General features: G+C 39.4%; 2 protein-coding genes across 6 annotated transcripts in view; one reads left to right on the top strand and one right to left on the bottom strand.

Moving 5' to 3' along the window:
* LOC103029679 (solute carrier family 2, facilitated glucose transporter member 9-like) overlaps positions 1-26,567 on the bottom strand; it is a 1,095,244-nt gene that overhangs the window by 797,771 nt on the left and 270,906 nt on the right. The window lies entirely within an intron of this gene.
* Positions 1-26,567, top strand: part of LOC103023416 (A disintegrin and metalloproteinase with thrombospondin motifs 9) — a 94,786-nt gene that overhangs the window by 6,247 nt on the left and 61,972 nt on the right. Inside the window, exons 3-16 of the mRNA XM_022682812.2 lie at positions 3,396-3,564; positions 9,519-9,808; positions 12,591-12,674; positions 13,412-13,536; positions 13,661-13,701; positions 13,858-13,963; positions 17,383-17,529; positions 19,114-19,255; positions 19,946-20,050; positions 22,218-22,363; positions 23,439-23,620; positions 24,323-24,459; positions 24,970-25,087; positions 25,199-25,294. Coding sequence (XP_022538533.2) covers positions 3,396-3,564; positions 9,519-9,808; positions 12,591-12,674; positions 13,412-13,536; positions 13,661-13,701; positions 13,858-13,963; positions 17,383-17,529; positions 19,114-19,255; positions 19,946-20,050; positions 22,218-22,363; positions 23,439-23,620; positions 24,323-24,459; positions 24,970-25,087; positions 25,199-25,294 — 1,888 coding nt within the window. The remainder of the gene's footprint in view (positions 1-3,395; positions 3,565-9,518; positions 9,809-12,590; positions 12,675-13,411; positions 13,537-13,660; positions 13,702-13,857; positions 13,964-17,382; positions 17,530-19,113; positions 19,256-19,945; positions 20,051-22,217; positions 22,364-23,438; positions 23,621-24,322; positions 24,460-24,969; positions 25,088-25,198; positions 25,295-26,567) is intronic.

The following is a 26,567-nucleotide window of genomic DNA, read 5'->3' as shown; positions in this document are numbered from 1 at the left end:
CAGCAGCTCGAAAAGAAGCGGTGGCTGACTTCACATGTATCGGAGGAAGCATGTGTTAGTCTTCACCCTCCTGGTGTGTTGTGGCATTACTAGTGATAGGGGGAGTCCTACTGAGTGGGTTGGGTAATTGGCCGTGTAAATTGGGGAGAAAAATGGGAAGAATTAAAAATAAAATTATATTAAAAAAAAAATATCGTATCGTGATATGCAGTGTGATTCCCACCTCTACTAATCTGCCGATATTTTTTTTTCCCAATAGTGGAAAAGTGAACTGTTTTTATACTTAATGAGAAAATATGTAATCTGTTGTGTCTGTCACTTTTGGTGAGCAAGCTAAGTGTGAACTGATTTTGTCAATCATGTTGACTCGTCACTACAGCCCTAAATGGCATAAACGTTTTAGAGACTTTTTAGTCTACGTTCACGTTACAACCCACATTGCTCAAATTCGATTTTTTGCTCAGATCGGATTTGCCTATCTTGACGGTTCACATTCACAAATGTAAGTGATCTGTATCTGTGTGCAATTTGAACAATTATGTCCCTGAAACGACTCACATGCGCACATTGATACGTGTATTAACATTGCTACTACTCGTAGATTTATAAAGGGAAATGGATGTGTTTGTTAGCATATCATATGTGGAGCATCATTTGCTGGAGTGGAGAGTAAACAGCTGGTCTGAAGTTCATGCTGGTCGAGGAGGTAAAAAAAGGCCAGGCGGTTTGCTTTTGCTGTTTTTTTTTTTGCAGCTATAGCTGCACCAAGAGATATGTGGGTACGAAAGAGGTGCACGTAGAGCTAATGCTAATGAGAATCCGTTGCATGAATTCCAAATTGACCATTCACATTCATGTTGCATGTCCATGGATTGGATACGTATCCGATTTAGGACCACATATGAAAGCGCTTCAAATTTGATTAAAAGAAAAATCTGATTTGGCACGTTCACACAGCCATGAAAAAAATCTGATTTTAGTCACTTCAGCCTGGTAATGTAAACGTAGCCTTAAAGGCTATGTGTGACTAAGTCTGAAGTTATTTATGGTAAGTGTTCTTTTTCTTTGTTCTATTGGAAGCTTCCAGTATGATTTGTAGCACATAGTCAAGTTATGTTCATAATGCAGCTGCTTGTCTATGTGAATTCATTGCCAAACGTTATTCTATTGACTTCACTTTGAAAACATTGTATAGATGTTCTGCTGCCGAAAACAGGAAAAAACAATTGCAAACATTTTATTTCTCCTACCTGATGGAAACGAAACGCCATACAAAAGCGAATGTGAGCTAAAGAAGGGTTTATGTTGGCCTGGTCATATGCTAATTGAGAAGTAGCACCTCTGTTCATTCGCATGAAGGTTCTTTGTGTGGAAACTGCTAAACTGCCCACTCCTGATGGTGCAAACCTTCAAAAGACCATCAGCAATTAGCGCCTTTTAGTAAATCTGCCTGCTGTTAGACTTTATAAAAGCAGTAGAATGGTTTTCAGACTGCAGATGGATGGCCCACTGTACCACTTTGCTTTTACAAACAAGGACACAAAGGGTTCTACCAAGGTTTCTTAAAGTGATACCATAAAAGAACCATTTTTCTCCATAAATCACAATTTATGACTTTCACACGTCTGAATATTTTCCCGAAAAGTGGATCAAGAGTGTAACTTTAACCCTGTCAAACTGAATACTTGGAGATCAGCTGCTGTGAAATATCAAACTTAAGACCATCTTTTACAGGTAGTTGGATTTAGATGGTCTAAACTGTTCTTTGATGGTCAAGGTAGTTAAAAAGCTGGATATACAGGTGAAAATATACAGGTCAGGAGGGTCAGCCAGCTTGGTCACAATATCGTAAAAATATTGTCAATCTTGGTCATACTGATTGTTTAGCTTGGTCAGTTTGAACATGCTTGTAAACCATCAGACTCAAACATACCTTTTATACAGGTCACGCAGCTGAAACAGCTTGTGATGCTAAAGAAATAAAGATGAATAACATATACAGCTCTGGAAAAAATTAGAGACCAAATTGAAAACCTTGGAGTGGCATAAAGTTATCCAGAAGCAGTGTGTAAGACTGGTGGAGGAGAACATGATGCATGAAAACTGTGATTAAAAAACAGGGTTATTCCACTAAATATTAATTTCTGAACTAAAACTAAAACTTTATGAATATGAACTTGTTTTTTTGCATTGATGGGGTCTGAAAGCTCTGCATCTTCTTTTGTTATTTCAGCCATTTTTCATTTTCTGCAAATAAATGCTCTAAATTACAATATTTTTATTTGGAATTTGAGAGAAATGTTGTCTGTAGTTTATAGAATAAAACAACAATGTTAATTCTACTCAAACATAAACCTATAAATAGCAAAATCAGAGAAACTGATTCAGAAACTGCAGTGGCCTTTGGGTGTCCCTCAGTACCTCATTCTACTCTATAAAATCGATTATATACTGATTTCTCCCCTTGTAAAAAGAATGGTTTTAAAAGTTAACTCATCTTCTTCATATATTAAAATGTTATTACTTTCAGATAAAGCTTGTCAAGCTTAATTGTTTAGAGTTCATTACTTACATGTAGTCCTAATGCAGAAACCCTTCAAAATGATTTGGTTATTGTTGCGCATTTGTGGAGTCCCACAGGGCTCTCTGTTAGGGTTTATAAAGTTGTTAACGCTAATTGTTGCAGTAACGTAGAGAAGCCGTGTGGACCTGAGGATATAGTTTAAAGATCACATTTTCCTCTTTATAAAGGACATGTATTTCTGAAAATTACTTGTGTGTTTGTTGAAATGAGGTGCAATATTTTGGGTCTTTTTTAAACTTAAGATTTTAAAACCCCAATCTGGACCAGCCAGAGCCCCCCACAGCTGGCCCAGGACGAGCTCTGGCCTTAGAAAACGAGAGCTATGTAGTTTTTTTTAGTAGAAGTGTTGTTCTTGTTTCGATTGGTTTGTTGCTACAGTATTCCTAATTGCAATTCTTCACGCTTCGCAGGCTTGGCTGTAGTACTGTAGTACTGTAGTGCCGTAGTGCGAAAGACCACACCTCACGTGTTGGAGTGCTAGCCTCAAATCACCAAGCTCAGCACATTTCCCCCCCTCTGTCGGCTCTAACAACATAAACATATCACATTATACCATAATTTTCTGATAGCCATCGCTGATATTCCCCCTTTGGGGCCTGTTGGCTAATACCCCCGTGCAGTACGTCTCCGTTTTTTGTTCTGTTTTTTGCTTCTTGCATAATTTCAGAGGGAGTTCGGACATAAATGTCGTCGAGGGGGGTATGACAAGTGCAATTAACAGCAACTTGTGGAATGTGGGCACACACACCTCCAAAGGCACGCTCCAATTGAAGTGCTGTTGTTTTTTTTGTTGTTTTTTTTTTGTTTGCAGCTCGGCACTTTCAGGTCCTCAGAAGGGGAGTATTTTGTGGAGCCCCTTCACAGCTACAACGGGGAAGATTATGCAGAAGAACACATCAAACCTCACATAGTCTACAGAAAAGATGCACAGCACCAAATGCAGAGCGCCAAAGAAGACTCGTCTCCATGCGACTCTTCAGGTAAGACAGTGCAGTGTTTGGAAATTGGCACTTTTTTGCTTTTTTTTTGGAGTCTCCCAGGAGTACTATATCAAAAAGTATCAAAAGTTGACACACATTGAACACAGTTTCTTCACAAGGCCAGACAGACATCTTTCTCAAGAAGTCCCAGCAGGATGATGATATGTGGCAGAGCTGACTTGGGCAGTTTTGATAAACTGCAATCCCAACAGTGCTATAAGTCATTGCTAATCATCGACTAAATAGTGCTGTGCGAGTTTCACGATTAATTTGGTTAATTCGAATTACAGTTTTAATGCAATTTTCAAAATGGAATTATCACGATTTTACATAAAGAGATTTTATCTTTTTAATGTAAAATATCCGAAAACGCTACTCATTTCTGAAGTGTTTATCCATCTTACCTTGGTTACCAGCACCCCCCACAGACCAATGTGTGCATATTTTCCACATATTCCGCTCAGTCTGAGGACAAAGCTTGTACCGAAAAAAGTTCCAGCATTTCTGACACAAACACCAAGTGTGATAAAGCATATATTTAGTTAGAAATGAATCCCACTGTTTCTAAAAACTGCAGTGCCATTGCTCTCCTGTGTAGATCTGTGAATATTTGTGGAAAACAATAATAATCACTCCTTTAAAGTTTCTTCTGTGACTCATTTAGTACGCTATTTCTCAATTTTCAGTCAAAAACTCACATTCTGAAGTATAATCCAGAATCCATTAGTGTGTGACACGAGGTCAGCTCGTGATATGAACGCACGGGCTTGCGAACAATGTTTTGATTCATTAATTCACTCAATGAGTCGACTCAACCTAAAGTGTCTGACCACCAAACAGGTTATATATATAGTTAAACCTAGTTTCCTAGTTTCCCCAAGCGATGCTGCTGTGCAGTGACACTGAGGTGTTTAAAAACTCCAGCAGCACTGCTGTGTGGCTTCTACAAACTAAGGGAATTTCTGAGTTAACAGCAAACCATATTTGTATGTAACTTTGAATAAGACTATCTACTGCAACGATTAGTCAACAAAACCGACAATGGTGACTATAAAAAATTGTTGACACGGAATTTCATTGTCGATGCGTCGTTAATGTGTGATGAAATGAAAGAGAGAGAGAGAGAGAGAGAGAGAGAGAGAGCGCAAGGGGGAACAGATGCTTGCAAAAAGGTAGAAAAAAAGTAAAAAAAAAAAACAAAGTATCCTTGAATCTCCTGAAAATAACCTCCAGCCTGTGTGAATGCTTCACATAATATACTTTGTAATTTTTTGTTTAACATAGGTACATCAAAACTTGGTCTTGGGGCCTAAATGTTTATCTCTCTTCACCAGGTGGAAGAAAAAGTAAAGGGCATGAAAAAAAAATCGTGACTAATCGAACAAATAATTGGCAGTTTTTAGTAGTCGACTACTAAAATAGTCATTAGTTGCAGCCCTAGTCTGCTCAGTGTCTTGAAACATGAACATTTTGGCACCATGCCTAATGCAAGGTGTTCTAATACTTTTGTCCATATGTGTGTATGTACAGCATATGCAAAACTATACAAAATCAGTATTAAGTATTAAGTCAAAAACGTAAAAAAGTCCAGCATGCAAACTGTGCAAAACTGTGAAAAGCAAATTTTGTCTCAAAAAGCAGAAAGTAAAGCCAAATAAAGTATAACTCTGTTATCAGTGACAGATATAAGGTCAGTGAGATAGTCCACTCGTTTGAGCTTCTTCTTGGGTGGGAACTTTTTTCTTTTTTCCTCCACAAAGCCTTGAGACTTTTACGGCATGGCCACAAATACGTTCCTGCTACTATTTAAGGCTAATTTTATTCGGCCCCTTTTCTATTTTAAAATAAATGTGAGTGAGGGAAGCGAGGGAGGCTTTTTTTGTGCAGCAGGAAAAATCACTCCCAGTGTTCTCGGTATCGTTCTCTCCATCTCAGTTTATTGCGACAGAATCCTGTTGACTCTTGCACTTCCTGTGGCCTGCAGATAAGGAAACCTGATAGGCCCAAATGCTGCCGGAGCCACGGCGAGCTGCATTGTGGCTAAGCGGTGAATGGCTCCAAACATTGGGAAATTCATCGCAGTGAAAATAAATTTGGATGGCGTGTAATGTAATACACGAACGCTGCGCGTTGCTGTTTATTCACCAACCTCAACACAGCCTTTGTGCTGCTGCTTTTCTCTCTGATATCCCGATACGTAAATAAAGGAAATATTTAGCCTCCTAAACGCACCAGAGCACAAAGCTTATTCAAGATAACCAGAGAGTTTATGAAAGGCGTATTATGAGTAGTTTTTCTTTTCAACAAGACACTACCTTAGCTGCCGTACTGGAGCACCGCCCACAAATGCATTAAAATGACAAACTGGTTGACAAACTACCAAGTAGTTATTAGAAACAGTTATCTAATGTCTAATGATTTTGCAAGGTGAGTCGCTCATCACGACTGGGCAACACTTTGGGCAACTCCAAAAATGGGATGTCCCATCTATCTGGCACTCACTCTGAGGCTTCACTTGAACAACGATAATTCACGTCGCCTTGCCATGAGCATGCAGGCCAGTGTTCAGCTTCACTCACAAGATGACACCTCACAACTAATGCAGGTGTAGGCATTCCCAAGCTGCCTCCTCAGGTAACATTTTACAATCAATTTGCATACTGCTATTCCATGACTTTTGCCAATTCTCAATCAATTCTCATTCTGAAAAGGCTAAGCTAATGCTAGCAAAAGGAAACTTTCGCAGACTCACTGTGTGATGTGAGCGTTTCCGGAAATTTTTCCGAAAAAGTTTTCAAAAATCTCCATCTTTTGAAAAAGCTATGTTTTTAGAGAGTGAAAATGGCATTTTCTTGTGGATACAAAAACCTCAGGATTCATGTGGACAGGGCATAAATAAAGTCTGTAATTTCCAGCGAAGGCTTTCTACTATAAATTACTAGATTTTTTTCAGGTTTGATTGTTGTAAGGATTTAATTCCATGCAGAAATGTTGGATGATCACCCCTCAACCAACTTCATCATCTCCCAACTCCCCAAGTCATCCCAAAAAGACTGAATGGAGGAACAATCATCATCCTACAGAACACAGTTCCTTCCACTGCTCCACAGCTGATTACTGCAAGCTTTATACCCCTCTAGCTACATCACACCTGGCATTATAGATGTGGTGCCAACAGGTTCATATATACAGCTTAAAATTAAGAGAACACTTTAGTTTCTGAATTAGTTTCTCTGATTTTGCTATTCATAGGTTTATGTTTAAAAATAAAATAAACATTGTTTTATTATATAAACTACAGACAACATTTCTCCCAAACTTTTAAGAGTTTTAGGAGTTCAGAAATCAATATTTGGTAGGGAAAACCCTGGTTTTTAATCACCTGGTTTTCATCTTGGCATGTTCTCCTCCACCAGTCTTACACACTGCTTTTGGATAACTTTATGCCAGATTGGTTTAATGGCTTGTGATCATGCATCTTCCTCTTGATTATATTCCAGAAGTTTTCAACGTGGTGAAATCAAAGAAACCTATAATTTTTAAGTGGTCCCAGAGCTGGATGTGCTCTAGAGTCCTGGGTCTACAGGGACTCTAGACAAGCTGTGAAATCTTAACTTCTTAGGTAGATAAGCTTTAGAAGCATTCACACTAGAAGCTTAGAGTTCCACAAACTCTGCTACTCTATCCAGAGGCTGCAGCTTGGCTGCATGTGCTTCAGAGATGGGAAAGCTGGCTTCTGCTCCATCATTGATTTCGTGGCAGCGTTCCAAGTTTACCTAGCGTGAACCCCCTTAAAACAGCCTCCTTTTTCTGGACGCGATGCTTCTTGCTGAGAGGCAGACTCGGGCCCTCGCCACAAACCATTTCTCATCTCATTCCAATAACAATGCTAAACACTTAGAGGGCCTGTTGCCCGTTGTTTGTGTTTGCAGTCATTCAATGCCATGAGCTCGGGGTTTGATCTGCTGCTAAGAGGCTGCAGACCTAGAAAGGCTGTTTGGTTGGAGAGTGGAATTCGTATAACAGAGCGCAGAGTGTTAGTTTAGCGTCATTCCCCGAAACCAGAGTAACCTTCTGGTGCTGATTCCTCAGACCTCAGTGTAGGGGCTCAAAGGCTCAGTAAGGGGTTGGTAAGGCCAGTAATTACATCAGATATCTGGTATGTTTCAATCAACGCTGGAAGTTCATACATACAACTCTTCTTTTTGTGTGTTGTTGGCTGTCTGGCTAGTGGGTTTAAGCTGTGGTCAGTTTTTTTTTTTCTTTTGTGCTACGTGCAGTAGAAGTAGAAGTCTTATCTTGGATGCTTGCAGAGGTTCTATTCTGTATTTTATATAAACAATTTTAAACTCAGTCAGAAATAACGTTTTTTTGTTATCTAACTGTATTGAGCCCAAGAATTATGCCTATTTTAATGCTTAGTAGCTCTTTTACAATGTTTGCTCTAGTATTCGCCTTTAGCAGAGGTTGCAAATGAACATTAATAGCTTTGCTTTGTGTATCAAAGCACTAGTATATAGCTGTAATAAATCAAGAAAAATTAAGCATTCAGCATCACTGAGTAATGGAGTAAACTGATATTATGCTTGATATCAGTTTATTTTATCTCTTCACACAATGGCCATTTTCCAGCTGAAGGAAACAAGCTGTACAGGACAAGGATAATAACTGTTAGCTGAGGTTAGCTTAGTCTTAGCATTTGTTTGTTTATGAGTGTAAATGTCTTATACAGTGATAGAAATCGATACGTTTGTAAAATGTTTATAGAAATATATTTTACTAGAGCTGTTACTATAAAATATATGTTTTGTAAAACCAGACACTAGAAAAACTGCCTCGTCTTTTAACCCATTTTGCACTTATTAAACAAAAGGTTTATTACTGTATTTATCAGCACTATAAGACTTAAAAAGACACTTTGTCCCAAAAATCGACAGTGTACCTTATGTATGAATTCTACCAGTCAGGTATTAAGGAGCAGTAAAGCTACTCAGCTAAAGTACAGCGTTATAAAGGAGTTTTAGGAAAGTTTCTCCATCACCAAGGCTTGAGCAGTATTAGCATAACCTACTCAGGGTTCCTCATTGTAGCACTGTCGGGCAGCTTTTACTAGCACTAAGCGCTGCTAACCGTAGCTAAGCGTACTGTAAATAAATGGAAATGCTTTACTCACCCAAATAAACAGTTTTCAGGAGATAACTTTGTGTAGATGACTGTGTGACACCCTTGTTCCTTACTGTTATTGCTTTAAATGCGCCTTATAATCTGCTGTACCTTATACTGTATATGAAAATAGACCATAAAATAGACGTTCATTGATAGTACACCTTATAATATGGTACATTACCAAATAGAAAACATACAGATTAAACAGATCTTTGCAAAATCATGCAAATACGGTCCGGAAGCTTTAGCTGATATTTACACTCACCATCAGAACAGGAGAAAATGTAATTTCTGTCATTTTTCCAAATGGGACTTCTTGGCCAATGTGTTAACACAGTGTTTGGCACTTGTGAAGAATCAGATTACATCAGCTGTCTGGGTGTCTGAGTGTCCTGTGATCAGATTTCTGTATAGCTGCTTTTAAATAAATTTGATGTGATTTCATAACTGTAAAGATTGGCTGCATTGTTTGGACCAAACACAGAAACAAATCATTTAGTTTGTGATTGGCCAGGACTCTTAAAGACTCTCAGAATCATTGTGATTGTTTAGTAGATTCAGGTATATGTTACACTATATTCTGCACCTTCAGTGATATGAGTATTATAGAGGTGTATTACAGTATTACAGCATCAGCAAACAGTTATATTTTTGTATGCATGTTGTATGTGCTCCCATGTGCTGCTGGCTGTATTACTTCTATACTGGTGCTGGTCCATTTGTACGTTCCTCTTTTAATACAGCAGGTTTCTAAAAACGGTACTGAGACGTCTTTGCGTTTTTGCCAGGTCATGAGCAGACACAAAGGGTACAGGGGGGTGCGGAGAAGGGCGGGCCATCTCCCAGCATGCTGTCTGACCTGGAGGCTCTCAGCACGGGGGTTTTCTCTGGCCCCTTTCCCTCGGCGGAAAAGCAGCAGCGCCCGGCTAACGGCAGCAGTGACTCAGGACCTCACCGGAGATCAAAGCGCTTCCTCTCCTACCCGCGCTTCGTGGAAGTCATGGTGGTTGCCGACTCCAAGATGGTGGAACACCACGGGAGCAGCCTTCAGCACTACATTCTTACACTGATGTCTATTGTAAGTCATTGTGATTTATTTGGTTATACTCAGAATATGCCACCTTGAATTATACACATCATACACTGAGATGCAAAAAGTGGGCGCCAGATTTACAAATTTCCATTTAGGGTATTTAGCAGATGCATTTATCCAGAGCGACTTACAAAACTGCTTTGTTGATTTCTATAAAAAAGAAAAATTTCCATAGCAAGCTCCAAGCGATCCAGCGGACTAAGGCTCTGCCACTGTGATCAGGAGATCGCTTGTTCTAATTCCTGTTCATGTAGCTTGCCGGAGCCCCGAGAGAGCACAACTGGCCTTGCTCTCTCTCTGGGTTGGTAGATGGCACTCTTTTACCTCATCATTCCAAAGGGTGATATCACTCAGCACCAGGCATCTGTGAGCTGATGTATCAGAACCAAGTTGCTTGGCTTTCCTCCGAGTGCGTTGTGATGCTACTCAGCAATGCTGCATCAGCAACAGTTTGAAAAGAGGCGTATCTGACTTCACATGTATCCAAGGAGGAATGTGCTAGTCTTTACCCTCCCGGTGTGTTGTGGCATCACTTGTGATAAGGGGAGTCCTAATAAGTGGGTTGGGTAAATGGCTTTGTATATTGGGGAGAAAATGAGATAAAAATTACAAATAAATTATAAATATATATCCATAGCTAGTTTGTAGAGACTGGAATCAAGCTTTGATAATATTTAGACCACTAGAAGAAAATTGCTAGTTTTGGAACTCTCCAGTCAGTGTTTGAAGACCGCGACTGACACCCAGTGGAAGTTCCTTCCAACAGACAAGTGACTCTGGCAAAAACTCCTTTCACATCCACATTTAATGCAGTAGATCCAACACACACATATTCCACAGGTCAGATTAGCTTTTTTTATCTCCTGTGGAGCATTTCAAACGTCATGGGGCGCAATGCTAGTTGTAGTTCCTGAAAAAAAAAAAAGCATGTCAGTGTTTATTACATATTATACCACAGTTAGTTCCGACCCTGCAATGTGATTGGCTAAGAGACGTTTTCTAAGTGGCGTTATCAGCCGGTAATGCACTGTAACCAAAGCTCTCCATGTACAGTTCTCCACCATATACAGGTAAACTAGCAGCGATGCAGCGCTTACAAGCCAAACAGAGCAGCTACAAACAGAGCAGCAATGGAACTATTTTAACTCGCAGAGTTTTTATAACCAAACAGATCATATTTTCTCGTCCTTTTTAACTCAAAATCTTTCAATAAACAGCGATGATGGAAATGTGCTGTAATCGCAATATTACACTTGAGGTTCGCGCTGTAACATGTAATATTGCCAATAATACACATTATAGCACGAACCTCGAGTGTATTCTTGCTTAATTATACATGCTGTGAAAAAATCCAAAAACCCAACATGCCATATGACTGTACTAATGGTGCACGCTTGTGGTAAAACTGCAACCTGCTAAATTTAGCAGCTTTAGTTGGCAAAATAGATTTAAAGTCAGGTCCATTAAACCAGTTCTGTGTCTCCCAGTTCTTTAGTAAAATGCACGTGAAAAGCATGTCCTTTAGGCTTTAAAGTCCACAGTCTGTTTAATTCTAAATATAAAGTGAGGCTGAGAAAGGGTGTTACAAGTGGACCCCCAGAAAGTGTAAGCTTTAGATTTAAATATCATTTTCAGCACAGTACTGTACTGTAGCTCTAAAGCAGGAGTTTGCTTGAATTCCAGCCCTTCAGAACAATAGAAGAACAGCATGAGGTAAAGGTATCGGACAGATATGATGAATGTTAAAAAAAGTGAAATAAAATCAGGTATGTCGCATAAAAGGCATACTTGAGATGCTTTTTAGCAGGGCCGTTAGGGAGGTGAGCTTGACCTATATTCTGATCTTGGCACAGACCACCGTTCTCTGCAGGTTCTGGGAGTGCAATCAACTTCTCAACAGTCAAGAAGTATTTCTCCAGCAGCTGACCAACCGGATTATAAATAGAATTGCTAGGCGAGGCCCTGCTAATAAGCTTAGCTTGACGCGGCTGCATTTATTACTGTTATTAGTATCTGATAAAGATAAACAGCTTTTTAGACACAGGCGATGATGAATTGGTTGCTCATAAATCTTTGGAAGGAATGTTGTGTATTTTGTTGTTGGCACTGTGTTATGCTACAATGCTTAATGTTTCAGATATGAAATTCCAACCTGTAATGCTCAGGGTGTGCTTACTTATTCACTGTTTGGCAACATAGTAGTGCTGGAGGAATAAATAAGCATGTACACGTATTGACCCAACAATAACAAAGCATTGTCCTACTGAAACATGTCAGGCAATGCTAATAGCTTGCTAATGGATAGATTAGATGGCTTTCAGATTGTCAAAATGACCATCCTGCTTCTTTCATTCCAATGATGCACCCCCTTTAAAGTCTGTCAACTGGACTAAATCTTTGTATTTATGTGAGTTGTAGAGGTATGTGCATGATTTCTCACATAAATTCTACACTACCCAAAACTAGCCTCTAAAAGGCTTTTTTTTTATAGGGAGAGGCACTTATATGCCATCCTGTGGCAAGACCCAGTAATCATGTACATGACTGCGTTTTCCATGGAGTGTAATTGATTTAGGAATCCATTATGCTCCAATCACTCAGTATGCCATATCACAGAAATTGCTTGTGAAAGTATTTAAAATGTTTTTGGAAACATTGAGGTCCAATGACACCAACATTTCTAACCAGAAGTAAATGGGTAGTGAAGCCATTGTAAAACTGACCAGTTTTAGAGTCATTGTTTTTTTCTTCTTTTGTCTTCACACAGGTTTCCTCAATCTACAAGGATCCCAGCATTGGCAACCTGATTAACATTGTTGTGGTGAAGCTGGTCATCATAAACAATGAGCTGGTAAGCGTGTCATGTAGGATTGTTGAGCACAAATTCACTTAAGGTTTTTTTTGTCTGCGTTTTCGTCCACTCCCACTCCCATCAAATGCTGTATTTGATAAATGCACTTTTTAAATCGTTTGTGCAAACTCTTCGTAAGGGTTTTTGAAACAGTCATTAGTGTTTTAAATATTTGGTCTCAATAACTTGATAGATAGATAGCTCAATAGATAGATCGATAGATACCTTCATAGACAGATCAATAGATAGTTCGATATATAGATAGCTTACTAGATATATAGCTTAATAGATCGACAGATAGTTTGATATGTAGATAGATTAATAGATAGATTGATAAATAGCTTGATATGCTGATAGCTTGATAGATATGTTGATAGATAGCTTAATAGATAGATAGCTTGATAGATAGCTCAATAACTTCACAGCTAGCTCGATAGCTAGATAGCTAGATAGATAGACAGACAGACAGACAGATAGATAGATAGATATATAGATAGATAGATAGATAGATAGATAAAAAAGTGTTAACTTTCAGTGGAGAAGGTTTTGGAGAATTTATGTTGGTCCATTCATCAAGAAATTTTGACACAGAGTAACAGACTGTTTGCCTGTTCAAATTGTGTAGTAAACTAAAAAACATCAAAAAGGTTTTAATTGGACAGCGATGATATGCTAGTGATGCTTTTTTGGCTGAATCTTACTGAGTTATGGAATGAGTCTCTCTCTGCTTTCTCCAGGAGGGTCCTGTTATCTCCTTCAATGCACAGTCCACTTTAAAGAACTTCTGTATATGGCAGCAGGGTCAGAACCACCTCGATGACAACCACCACAGCCACCACGACACGGCCATTCTCATCACCAGGTTCCACAGCTTCCCTAATACCAACATAGCCAACTAAATCTGTAACACCTGGACTGATAAACATTAATGACATGCTCAAGGGCTTTTTTAGTGATAATTACATGTGATCTGTATGTTTCCACAGGCAGGACATCTGTCGAGCCCGAGACAAGTGTGATACGTTAGGTACAAAACCAATTAATTTCAGTAATAAAGTGATTAATTTCTAATAATAACATTGTAATGATTTGTATAAGATGTGTGCAAAGATTGCAATAGCAGTGCGTTAAATGTAATTGATGATAACTTATTATTAATACTGATTCCTCTCTGCTTTGTAAGGTCTTGCGGAGTTAGGCACAGTGTGTGACCCCTACAGAAGCTGCAGCATCAGTGAAGATAATGGTCTCAGTACTGCTTTCACCATTGCTCATGAGCTCGGCCACGTGTAAGTGACCAAACCCACACTTTAACTTGTGTCACTGGTTTTCAGCTTGTGTGTTCAACAATTGTTCTAATATATCATATTTTTCACACTATAAGGCGCACTTAAAATCCTTTAACTTTGCCAAAAATCAGTCAGTGCCCATTATAATCTATATCAGTGTTTCTCAACCAGGGTGCCGCGGCATCGGGGGTGCCGTCAGAATATTGCGCCTCATGTGCATATTTGCTTTCCGGAGTCAGCGCGTGTCGGGGTGTGTCCCAATTCACAGGCAGCATACTCGGAAGGATGCGACCCACAGAGATAGGCGGTGTATTACTGCGCAGCTGTGACGCAATCTGCCTTCGAAAACCGCCTCTGAAGCATGCGGCCCCTAAATCGGGACACACTGTAAAGTCCCGCTTACTAATCTAAGCTTACTGTAAATAAACAGAAGCGCTTTACTCACCCAAATAAGCAGTTTTCAGGAGAGAAAACTTTGTAGATTAACATCCAGCACTTGTTTGACTTTAAAATATATATATATATATTTTTTAAGAATTAGAGTTTAGCTTTACTTAACTTAGCAAAGCAGCTTTGGGTCTGAAGTATCATATGCACTATTTACCTTACCACACACACACGCACAAGCACACTAGCGTACAGCACAGCATACAGAGCCATGCTTTAATTTACTGTATCTGTCTCTCGTTCTCTTTCCCGCTCTAATGTTCTAATCTTCTGTCTCAGAGAGGTTCAGATCATTGTGATGTTTAACTTGCCCTTTAGCACACCGCGATAATAGCCCGTAAACTGCGTCTGTGCTTGATAAGCAACTTCTCAAGGCCTTCTGTGGTAGCTTTTTTTGTTGGGTCTGCCAGATGGAACCTGCATGAGCTCTCACTATTAAAAAGCATTTAAGGTAAATAGAGCTGCTAAGCTACATAGAGCTTAACCATTTAGAGTGAATGCCCTAACAGGATGACAGCAGTTGACTGATTTTAATATCCATATTTAAAAAGGGAGTGTTTCTGGCTTGATTAACTATGATTAGTTATGGGTGTTTAGATTAGCTGCATGCTAATAGCCAGCATGGTAACACTGTAATAATGTATTGCTGCAACTAATGATTATTCTATTAGTCGACTAATCTCACGATTGCTTTATCGATTAGTCAACTATTCAATTAGTCAACGACTATTTCTGCCATGCCCTCCTGTGGGCGTGGCTCCTGTTCTAAGGCATGGCACATAATTTAACAGCTCTCTTTTTTTCCATTGCTTCAAAATGACAGAAACAGCTGAATTTTGGATTTACATGTAATTTAAATGGCCAGAATAAATGTTCTTAAATGTGGAACGTGCCAATATTTACTAAGTACCTTTATGGACTATAAGGCACACCACATTATAAGGCGCAATATCAATGAAAGTCAATTCTTTGGTCTATTTTCATACATAAGGCGCACCGGATTATAAGGCGCGTTTTAAGCGACAATAGAAAGGAACAATTGATTTAACTGGATGTTAGTCTACACAGATTTCTCTTCTGAAAACAGTTTATTTTGGTGAGTAAAGCGCTTCCACTTATTTACAGTAAGCTTAAATTGCTAATATTTTCAACAGCACAGTTAGCAGCAGCGCTAGAGGCAGTTAGCAACACTTAGCGCTAGGAAATGCCGCCTGACAGCAGTACACTGAGGAACCCCGAGTGTTTCGGTAAGCCAGAGCACTATCAGCTAGCGGTTTGTTCCGCGTAGCTTGTTTTAACACGGTAAACACACAGGCTACTGTCTAATAAACTCTCCTTAGTGCTGGAGAATCTTTACAGAAACTCCTTTATAACACTGGACTTGGCTTTAATGGCTTTACTGCTACTTAAAACCTGACTGGTACAGTTCATACATAAGGTGCACCAGATAATAAGGCACACTTATGATTTTGGGGAAAAATTTTAGTAATTTTTGGGGATTTTTAGTGCATCTTATAGTGCATTTTGAGGGGACCGACTCCACACAAACGTCTCTCTCGTATATTTGAAGAAAATAATATGGGCTGTTTAAGAAATCTCAATAATTTCTCAATAATAAGAGTCTATGTTAGGACGTTGTTCCTGAGCTTAACTAAGCGACTATGAGCTTAGATTTTTTGGTCAGTAGGTACCAGGCGCACTCACTTTTTCCTTTTTAATTACGCATATATTTTCCTTGTATATGCAAGATGGGATTTGGAAATTCCTTTCTTATCCAGTGGAAGGTGGTGACATCACTGTAGGCTGAGTGAGGATTGAGCTCCTGGTGCTATACGGAGCTATGCTGTACATATCACACCTTTCTCCAGTGCTCTACATACCCTGCGTGATTTGCTCTGGCCTCACATTCACACACGCATATACACATTAATATACACACACATACAGTAAGTATCATTACTGTTTTTACTGCTGTAGCTTTTCTGTAAGAATTCTAACATACATTGACATACTAAAGAGAGCAGTATGTACATCAGGGGTGTCTAAAAAACGGCCCGCGGGCCATTTGCGGCCCGTTTCCCTTTTTGGAGCGGAAAACGGGGAAAAACGGAGCAAAAGAGTCTAAAAGCGGAGAGGGTGCACATTTCTAGCGCAGAAAAACGGGCAAAAGAGTCTAAAAGCGGAGAGGGTGCGCATTTCTAGCTCAGAAAAACGGGCAAAAGAGTCTAAAAGTGGAGAGAGTGCGCATTTCTAGCGCAGAAAAACGGGCAAAAGAGTCTAAAAGCGGAGAGGGTGCACATTTCTAGCGCAGAAAAACGGGCAAAAGAGTCTAAAAGCGGAGAGGGTGCGCATTTCTAGCGCAGAAAAATGGGCCAAAGAGTCTAAAAGCGGAGAGGGTGCGCATTTCTAGCGCAGAAAAACGGGCCAAAGAGTCTAAAAGCGGAGAGAGTGCGCATTTCTAGCGCAGAAAAACGGGCCAAAGAGTCTAAAAGTTGCCGTAAGAGACATCATGAAATTAAACATCAATTTGGAAAATCTTACTCTACACAACACTGTCAAAGATAAAGATAGTAAGTCAAGTAAAATAGTGTGTATATGAAATAATCAGGAAAATGTATTATTTAAAGTGGTATATTTCATTATTTGTTTTATTACAGAGTCTGTGGCCCGTGACTTCAAATATATTTCTTCTTCTGGCCCCCAACAAAAAAAGTTTGGACACCCCTTATGTACATTGATGATCAAGTGTTACCCTAGGGGTTGGCCTGGAAATGCACCTATGTTGTGAGGTGTTATCTTGTAAGGATAAGAGATGTTGAGCATGTTAGGCAACAATAATTATCAAACAAGGATGAGAGTGGCCTGATAATGGGTTTCAGATTGATTTCCCAAAGTCGTCCATATCTCAAATCTCTGTAATCAGGAATCTGCTAAATGGAAGCTCTAAAATGTGTGTATATTGTATTCTGCAGGTTTAACATGCCCCATGACGACAGTAATAAGTGTAAGGAGGATGGGGTTAAGAATCAGCAGCACGTGATGGCCCCCACGCTCAACTACTACACCAACCCCTGGATGTGGTCCAAATGCAGCAGGAAGTACATCACTGAGTTCCTCGAGTACGTTTTCTTGTGTCTCTTTTACGGAAAGCAAGACTTTTCAGTTTACACAGTTGGCTTTCACCAATAGCCAAGCCTGTCCAGTAGAAGAATAGAGAGCTGAGAAATATTCCTACTGGAAAAATCATAGGAATTGTAGAAGAAGCCCTTGATTTGTGTGGGCGAGCATTATCCTGCTAAAAAAATGCCAGTTAGGAGCCCTACTGAGAGCCAAAACGTGGCCGCAGAGTGTCCGAAACATACTGCATCAATGAGCTGTTAGGCTACGTTCACATTACAAGCCACATTTCTCAAATCCGATTTTTTGCTCAGATCAGATTTGGTTATCATGTTGAATCACATTCACAAATGTAAGTGATCTGTATATGTGTGTAATGTGAACGAATCTGTCCCTGAAACACCTCACATGTGTACATTAATACGCGTATAAACGTCGCCTTCTTCACCAACAGCAAAAAAAAAACTCATATTTGAGAATTGACTCAAAGCTTTATAAAGGTAAAATGGAAGCATTAGCAGCTCATATGTGGAGCAGGAAACAGCTCGAAAAAAGGCCAGGTGGTTTGCTTTTGCTGTGTTTGCAGCTACAGCTGCACAGCTGCACCAAGAGATGTGTAAGTATGAGAGAGAAGCACGTAGCTCATGCGTAAAAGCAAAAAGACGCATGAATTCTAATTTGACCGTTCACATTCAGGATGCATGTCCATGGATCGAATACGTATCCGATTTTGGACCACATATAAAAGTGACTCAAATCTGATTTGAAAAAATCTGATTTGGCACATTTACACAGCCATGAAAAAAACACATCTGATCCACACTGAGCAAAAAAAACCTGATTTGAATTACTTGGTAGCCTGGTAATATGAACGTAGCCTTAGTGTTTACGTAGCCTCATATCACTACTAGGGGTACAGCTGACTAGTGTATGCAATGGCTCCCCACATTATCACAATATAAGATGTGTGTGTGTTGCTTATTGTTAGTGAGAACAGTTCAAATAAAAAATAGGTGATTTTTTTTTATGTTTTTTTTTTTTGTTTTTGTTTACAGCTATGCTCTTGAATTGAACAAATGTCTAATAAAAAGAAAACATGCTCAGAATCTTCCTAAAATCATGTTGGGTTTATAAGAAGAGATTTTCTCCTCCAAGTGGTTGATATATAGGACCCAATGAGCTTAAGTTACCTGGCTAACTGAGAAGTCATGCTTTGTGAAATACCATCCAGAACACTATACTGTCAGAAGCCATTATCCTGTAATGCACTGATAAGGATTGATAAGCAGTAACAATGTAATAATCATAAGTCATGTCAAGTTCATTTTGTTCAAAGTTAAACAGTAAATGTAGTCTAATAACTTCTATTCATTTATTTGTTTCAATGTGCACTTTTAACACAGAATTAGCCAATCTGAGATACAACAGAATTGATATGTACAAATATATATATAATCCTCTAACAGAGAAAGTATCTCACTCAGCAGTCTCTTCACCTCATACTGAAGGTGTGTTTCTGTGTTTTGTGTGTCTCTTGTTTGTTTTGTTTTTTTCTTGAAGTCGTTTTTTTGATCGTTTCTTATTAGCACAGGGTACGGGGAGTGTTTACTCGACGAGCCCGTATCTAGGCCGTACCCGCTGCCGCAGCAGCAGCCTGGACGGATATACAATGTCAATAAGCAATGTGAACTCATATTCGGGCCTGGGACACAGGTGTGCCCATATATGGTAAGAACATAACAAGTTACCTTTATTATTATGTAGTTATGGTTCTAACAGCTGTTGGTTCTATAGTATTTTATAGGAGTGGGACAGCATATTAACATCGCGATTAATCGTATCGATTTTGTTTGCAATATATTATCGATATGTGGCGTCTAACAATATTTCAATAATTCTATTAAAACATCTGTAAAACATCTAAACTCTCTATAACTTGCCCCCCCAATTTGACTTACTAAAGTTACTGCTTCATTACTCCACATGGTGGCGCTAATTAAATGAATAGAGTAAACCTGCAGTGAAGAATAATTACAGGAGATGCACATTTTTACAAATTATGTAGTGAATGAAAAATCGACACAAATGAAGCTACCCGTTTTTGATTGGACAGCAATGTTATGAAACTTTCTCTATAAGATGGATTGCATTAATTGAAGTTCATTTATTCAATTCATGCCCATGTGCTTAAAAAGAGCTAATATGCTAGTTTGTGAATGTAAGCACTGGTCAGTGTAATACAGTGTATCTGTGAAATTCAGTGTGTTTATTTAAAGGGTATTTACTGTGAGAGAGAGTTTTTTTGACGAGTGTGTGTATGGGGACATTACAAACTAACACAATGTGTTTGTGTGTGTCTGTGTGTGTGTGTGTGTGTGTGTGTGTGTGTGTGTGTGTGTGAATGTGGATGTTCTCCAGACGCAGTGTCGAAGGCTGTGGTGCACCAGCCCAGAGGGAGCACAGCGTGGATGCCGTACCCAGCACATGCCCTGGGCTGATGGAACCGACTGCGCTCCTGGAAAGGCGAGTGTTTTATTTAATGGCACCATTAAAACAAAACACACACACACACCAGCTGTCAAACCAAGGTAACTACAAAGTGCTGTGTGACTTTGAAGCGTGGAAAAATATCTCGTGAGAGTAATGCATGTGTTAAAATTTTTAGAGCATTTCTGCCTGTTTTGCTGGGTGGTGTTGGTTTTAGCTAGCCGGCTGGACTGTGGTTAGGTTAGCGTAGCTTGCTTTAGTTCAGCATTAACTTAGCTTAGCCTAGCCTGGCTGGTTAAGTTACTGTTCTGGCTGTCAGACGGCATTAGCCGAGCGATTTTCCTTCCCTTTTTACCACAAAAGACGAGTCAGCGCTGCGAGTGAGCGTGCCATGGTTGAGCGCTAGCCTGTGCTAAGCTAACGCTGCTGCTGCTGGTGCCGGTGGAGGTGGTGATTCAAAACTGTACTGTGTATATACGCTGTTCCTCTGCAACGCTTCGGCGGAGTGATACAAGTTTAGTGTGAGAAGGCAGTGATGTTATCACAAATATCAAATATATTTTTAATTATTAGTTTACGTGTATTAGTTTTCCTAAAATGTAATTTACACAATCACAATATATGGTATTGCTTAATATATAGCAATATGTTGCGATATATTGAATCGAAACCTCTGTATCATATCCCCAAGTTCTATACACAGGCCTAATCCATAATCAATCCACTAGCCTACATTATCACATTATATAATATATACATTATGTATTTGCAGCTTAGTTTAAGAGAGGAAAAATGTGTTTTTTTTATTTATTTCGATATCAACAGATACTCAAGGCTGTAGTATCAGTATCGTTTCAGGTGGCATCATGCCACCTCTATTTGACATTTACACGTATAGTCATTTTTTATTGCTGTGTAGGTCTTTATGTAGGTGTAAATTAACTTCCTCTCAAAAGTACAAATTCTTCATTCTCATGGTTGAAGTGAGTTGTGTTCCAGTGGTTCTCACATGTTTGGTTCCCCCAGCTTTGTTTACATGCTGCATATCAATCCAGAACACCCCTAATTCAGAACAGAGTCTGCTATTGGATGTGGCTTCACTCGTAAAGGAGAAACAGATCCTCTGATATAACCTGCAATAATGTAGACCTTTCTTCTATCTGTTTCTGTTTAGGGAGACACAATTGTAATCCATTTACTGCTGCATCTAATCCTTCTGCATCTTTATTGGATTAGATTAGTCATTTCAGGTTTAAGGGAATATAGTGCAGTTTTGAGCACAACTGGTTTATTGGTGGTTAAGTCATTAGCAAACCGGCAGGTCTGTAAGTATGTAAGTAGGAATGGCACTGTAGTAAATGTTATATTTTTCCAGAGGTGGAAAGTAAAAAATTATATTTACTCAAGTTACTGTAATTGAGTAGATTTTATGTTTGTAATTTGTCATTTTTAAAGTAGTTTTTAAAATAGGTCATTTTACTTTTACTCAAGTACATTTTGACACAAGTAATTTACTTTGCTACATTGGAAAACTCCCCGTTACTGAGTAAAAAATAAAATGCTGGGAGAAAAACAATTTTCAGAATTAAAAAAAAAAAAAATTGGCAAGAATTTTTATTTTTGTCATTTAACAATCTGCTTGAATGTTAAAAAAAACATGTAAATAGCAGTTAAAGCATAGAAATTGCAAGTTAAAATATAACAATGACCTGTAAAACTGTGAAAATACAGTTTATAGTCACCTATATGACCATAACTTTTAACAGTAAAGACAAAAATGGATCATAGAAGCCTATGCTACTTGTTCTTGAAAATGTTTTATGTGGGGGTCTGAACAAATACTGCCTGAAAGGTCCAAATATTATATGAAATAATAGTTCATTAAAAACAATTTAATATATAATATGATATGACTTTTTTTACATCAAATGATTAAAAGTAACTATGTAACTTTTACTCAAAGTACATTTTAAATTGAGTACTTTTTTACTTTTACTCAAGTAGATTTGTAGATGGGTACTTTTAATTTTACTTGAGTAGAATTTTAGCAAAGTAAAGGTACTTTTACTTAATTACAATTTTTCTGTACTTTTTCCACCTCTGTATTTTTCCAATAGTTTTTACTAATACTATCTGAACTTGAGCTGTTACTGGCCTGAAGTCTAATCTAATCTAATTTTTATTCTCTCATTTCTGTAAACAGCACTGCAAACATGGTCTCTGCATCCCCAAGGAGCATGACTCCACGCCAGTTGAAGGAGCTTGGGGTGTTTGGAGTCCCTTCGGCTCCTGCTCACGTACCTGTGGAGGGGGTATAAAGATCGCCGTGCGGGACTGCAACCGACCCCTGTAAGAACTGCTTGTCCTTTGCAGCATCTCAGCTGAGGAGTACATAAATGATGTCAGTGAAAGTCAATTGTGAAACGGCAAAGTTATTCTAATATTAACCCTATAATTCCAAAATTATTCACTATTCGCCCATCCAAATCATGGATCTCACGTTGCAGTTACTTCCATGGCCACAGGTGTATAATAGAGCCAAGCCCCTAGTCATGTAGACTGCTTCTACAAACATTAATGAAAGAACGGGTCGCTCTCAGGAGCTCAGTGAATTCCAGCATGGTACCGTGATAGGATGTGCAACAAGTCCAGTCGTGAAATTTCCTCGCTACTAAACATTCCACAGTCAACTGTCAGTGATATAGGCACTAGGCATGCCAGTTATTTGTTTATCAGCAGAGTACTTCCAGTTTTTATACATCGGTAGATGACATGATGGCAGTCAGTGATCGATTAACAAGGAAACAGTAAAAAGCTATACTTAAGAATAGCATAAATAGTAAAGGTAATGGTTTTGGCTATAGCTTAACCTGCAATATATTAAAACCTGTTTAATGTATATATGGATACTGGTTTTAATATTTTGGCTGATCTGTGTTTAATCTACGTATAAATGAAAAGTATCATGCAAGTGAATAACAGAAAGTTATCCATTTTAATAGGCATCGTAATGCTTTATATACACATAGGAACATGTTCCCAGAGGGGCCTACCTGATATTCAAATGCAAGTTCAATGTATACAAAGTTTACAGAGAAGAAACAAGAAATCAATGTAAAATATTAGCAAATGTGATGTTATTAAAAGCAGTTAAGATATAAAATACAATGCGTTAGCTACCTAGCTACAGTATATAACTAAAATGAGAAGTAGGAAAAAGAGATCCAGTGTTATGCTGGCTGGCACAGGCATCTATTGGCTGATGTATCAAAGCTAGAGATCCGGCACTTTCTTACAAGCATGTTGGCTGCCTAATAAAGACTGGCATCACATGTATCGGAGGAGGCATGCGCTTGTCCTGACCCTTCTACTGCAGGTGGGTTAATTGGAAAAAAACATTGCTTGTGTTTATGTTTGTTTCCAGGCCCAGGAACGGGGGAAAATACTGCGTGGGGCGAAGGATGAAGTTCCGTTCCTGCAACTCTGAGCCGTGCTCCAAGCAGAACAAAGACTTCCGAGAGGAGCAGTGTGCCACCTTTGACGGACGCCACTTCAACATCAACGGTCTACCTCCCAACGTGCGCTGGGTGCCCAAGTACAGCGGCAGTAAGTAGCCTGTGCTTTTATCCCTTTTGTAGATTTATTCAGTCAGTCAATTTGATCTGCTTATTCCATAGACTTCCTTTTTTTAGAAGGACTGTGCAATAATATGATGATATATTACAACAGGTCGTTATGTCCTGTTACGTCCTATAAATGAAACTCCCGACCATTTCCAAAAACATTTTAATCAACCTGTAGCCCACCCCTGACTCTAATTATTTAATAAGGTGGTTTAAAAGATTAAATGCAGTTTGGACACTCCATCCTCAGAGGCCAATTTAGGTGATCCTCAGTTATTGTGATGCTAGCTAGTATGGGTATCTGATATAATATTTAAGAGCACTGGCTGTTAGTGTTCTCCTCCTAGAGTGTTGAGTGGACCAGAGATCGGAGATTGGGTCAAACATGGGTGGAAAAATGATGGTGGATTCAGATGTTGGCCTTAACCCTCATTGTGCTGGAAGCATTTTGTGATGGGGAGTTTTGAAATGCTGGGTTAAGCAGGTGTTAACTAAACTAAATGCAGGCTCTTCAAGCTTCATGTATAGACCAAAAGATGATATTAACCAACTAAATTGACTACAGGCAGGTTTTAATAACAAAACCTTAAAATCTTAAAATTTTATGCTCAGATTTGGGTTTTGGTGATGATTGAGGGGATGATTTTCAAACTGTTTGTGTGTTTTTCGATTTCCTGCTATACAGTTCTTATGAAGGATCGCTGTAAGCTCTTCTGCAGAGTTTCCGGCAGCACAGCCTACTATCAGCTCAGGGACCGCGTCATTGACGGTACTCCATGTGGCCCCGACACCAACGACATATGTGTGCAGGGCCTATGCAGGGTGAGTATGTTTTGGTGATTTGATTTGAAGATCAGTACATGTAGATGTTTGGGAGAAAGGGAGGGCTATCTTTCCCACCACTAGAAAGAATGAGGCAAGGTATGCTCTTTGACGGTTCCTTGCCATGGAGGGAAATGTGACTTCTCATGTTTGTTGCCAACATAATTAAACATAAAAATAGTAATTTGCAAAGATGTTACAATATAAAATATGAATAATGTGTTTACATTTTGCCAGTATGTTAGATTCTGCAAATAAACATAAAGTTTAAGCTAAAATTGGCAGAGGAATGCCTGTGGATGTTCTGTCTGTAGAGGACAAAAAATACAACATTACTTTTAATTTTGCATTCAACAGCAGATAATTTAAAATAAGTGTGCATAAACATGTATTACCCTGAAGATACATGCCTACTGCACCACATTCCCATCCCACAATGCAGTACGTGATGTTTTAAATGGCTCATGATCACACTGACTTTGCTCTCGTCCATATTTTCGCTCTCTGCAGCAAGCGGGGTGTGACCATGTTTTGAACTCCAAGGCCAGGAGAGATAAATGTGGAGTGTGTGGGGGAGACAACTCCTCCTGCAAGACAGTGGCAGGCACATTCAACACTGTGAACTATGGTAGGTTTGCTTTAATTAGTTTTCATTCAAATGTCTTCGTTAAAAAACATTTATATGGGTTATTTGGTTAGATTTGGTATTTTGAGTTTGTTGGATTTGTTTGTCTTGTAGGTTATAATGTCGTTGTGCGAATCCCCAGTGGTGCTACTAACATCGATGTGCGACAGCACAGCTTCTCAGGAAAACCAGAGGATGATAACTACCTCGGTGAGTCCACCTCTCAAAAATCTGTATTTTCACTAAGTATGTTGTTAGCTTGTATTTAAACTAGGGCTGCACGATATTGGAACTATTTTACATCGCATTATTTTAGTTTTCTGCGATATATATCGAGATATTGCACAATGCAGGACCTGTGGCATCACCAGCCCCACCCCCACTCATGCGCTGTCTCACGACAGCCGAGATCCGGACCGACGGAGAGCTGAGTCAGTGCTTTAGAGTCAGCTAAGCACTCAAAACCTGAGGAAAACAGCAAAACAGCGATAATTAAGTATTTAAATGGCCGTTCAAACGGTAAATAAGAGCGTTTTTCTTGTATTAAAGGCATGAATTCAGCTTTAACTGGAAATATCTGCGCAAAACTGAGGTGCACAGTTTTGGACAAGCTGTCTGAGGCAGTCACCTTGTGTTTACACCCGCTCCGCCTTGTACCTGCCCCTCCCCTCGCGCCCGCAAGAGCCTAAACCCTAAACCTAAACCGCTTAGAGTCTTACTTTGCTACTTTTGGGTAGTCTACCTCTTGGTGAGAGATTGTCCCATGCTAGACATTTCTCTACAGTGCATTCAGAGACATTTTGCCCAGTTGACAGACTTTAAGTGTCTCACAGTCAGCCCCAACTGTTGCTATGATGATCAGGGGGGCCACCACATATGACAGTTGGTCAACCCTAGTAGTTATACGAGGGACACCAACAGCTCAGCATATGTTGCTTCTCATGTCAGGGCTTCTAACTGGCAGTTTCAGCAGGATAATGCTCACCCACACACAGAAAGGTTGTTTTGAGAATGTTTCTGCCAGATAGCAGAGTTATAATGAGTTATAATGATGTTTTTCAGTAACGAGTGTCGACCCCCAGTGTTGAATTAACGATAGTAGTTTGGAATGAACCAATTTACCAACTCTTAACTGTAAGGTGTTAATCCAACACTGGGAGTTTTTGCTCTCTGGCATTTGACTGGTTCCAGACTGGCCTGCTGGATGGAGCTACAGTCCAGTCTACAGTCTGCCATCATGTAACAAGTAGAGTAGAAGGCTGCAGGAGTAATTAGAAGGGGCTTTGTTAGAAGGAACTCTGATTTTGATTTGGGGGAAAGGGTAAAGTGTGCTTGCAGGCGGTGGTCTCGTGTGGAAAGCAGGGCGAGCTGAGGCTAAGAGTGTGCTGAACACATGCTCCCGTGTTAATGGGCCGGAACACTTCGGAAGCCTTGGGGGGAAGACCTTGTCCTCAGCTTGTAGCTTGAGTAGGTCACTGTGCCC

Source organism: Astyanax mexicanus, chromosome 24, assembly GCF_023375975.1.
Source record: "Astyanax mexicanus isolate ESR-SI-001 chromosome 24, AstMex3_surface, whole genome shotgun sequence".
Lineage (NCBI taxonomy): Eukaryota > Metazoa > Chordata > Actinopteri > Characiformes > Acestrorhamphidae > Astyanax > Astyanax mexicanus.
This window is presented reverse-complemented; position numbering and strand designations above follow the sequence as displayed.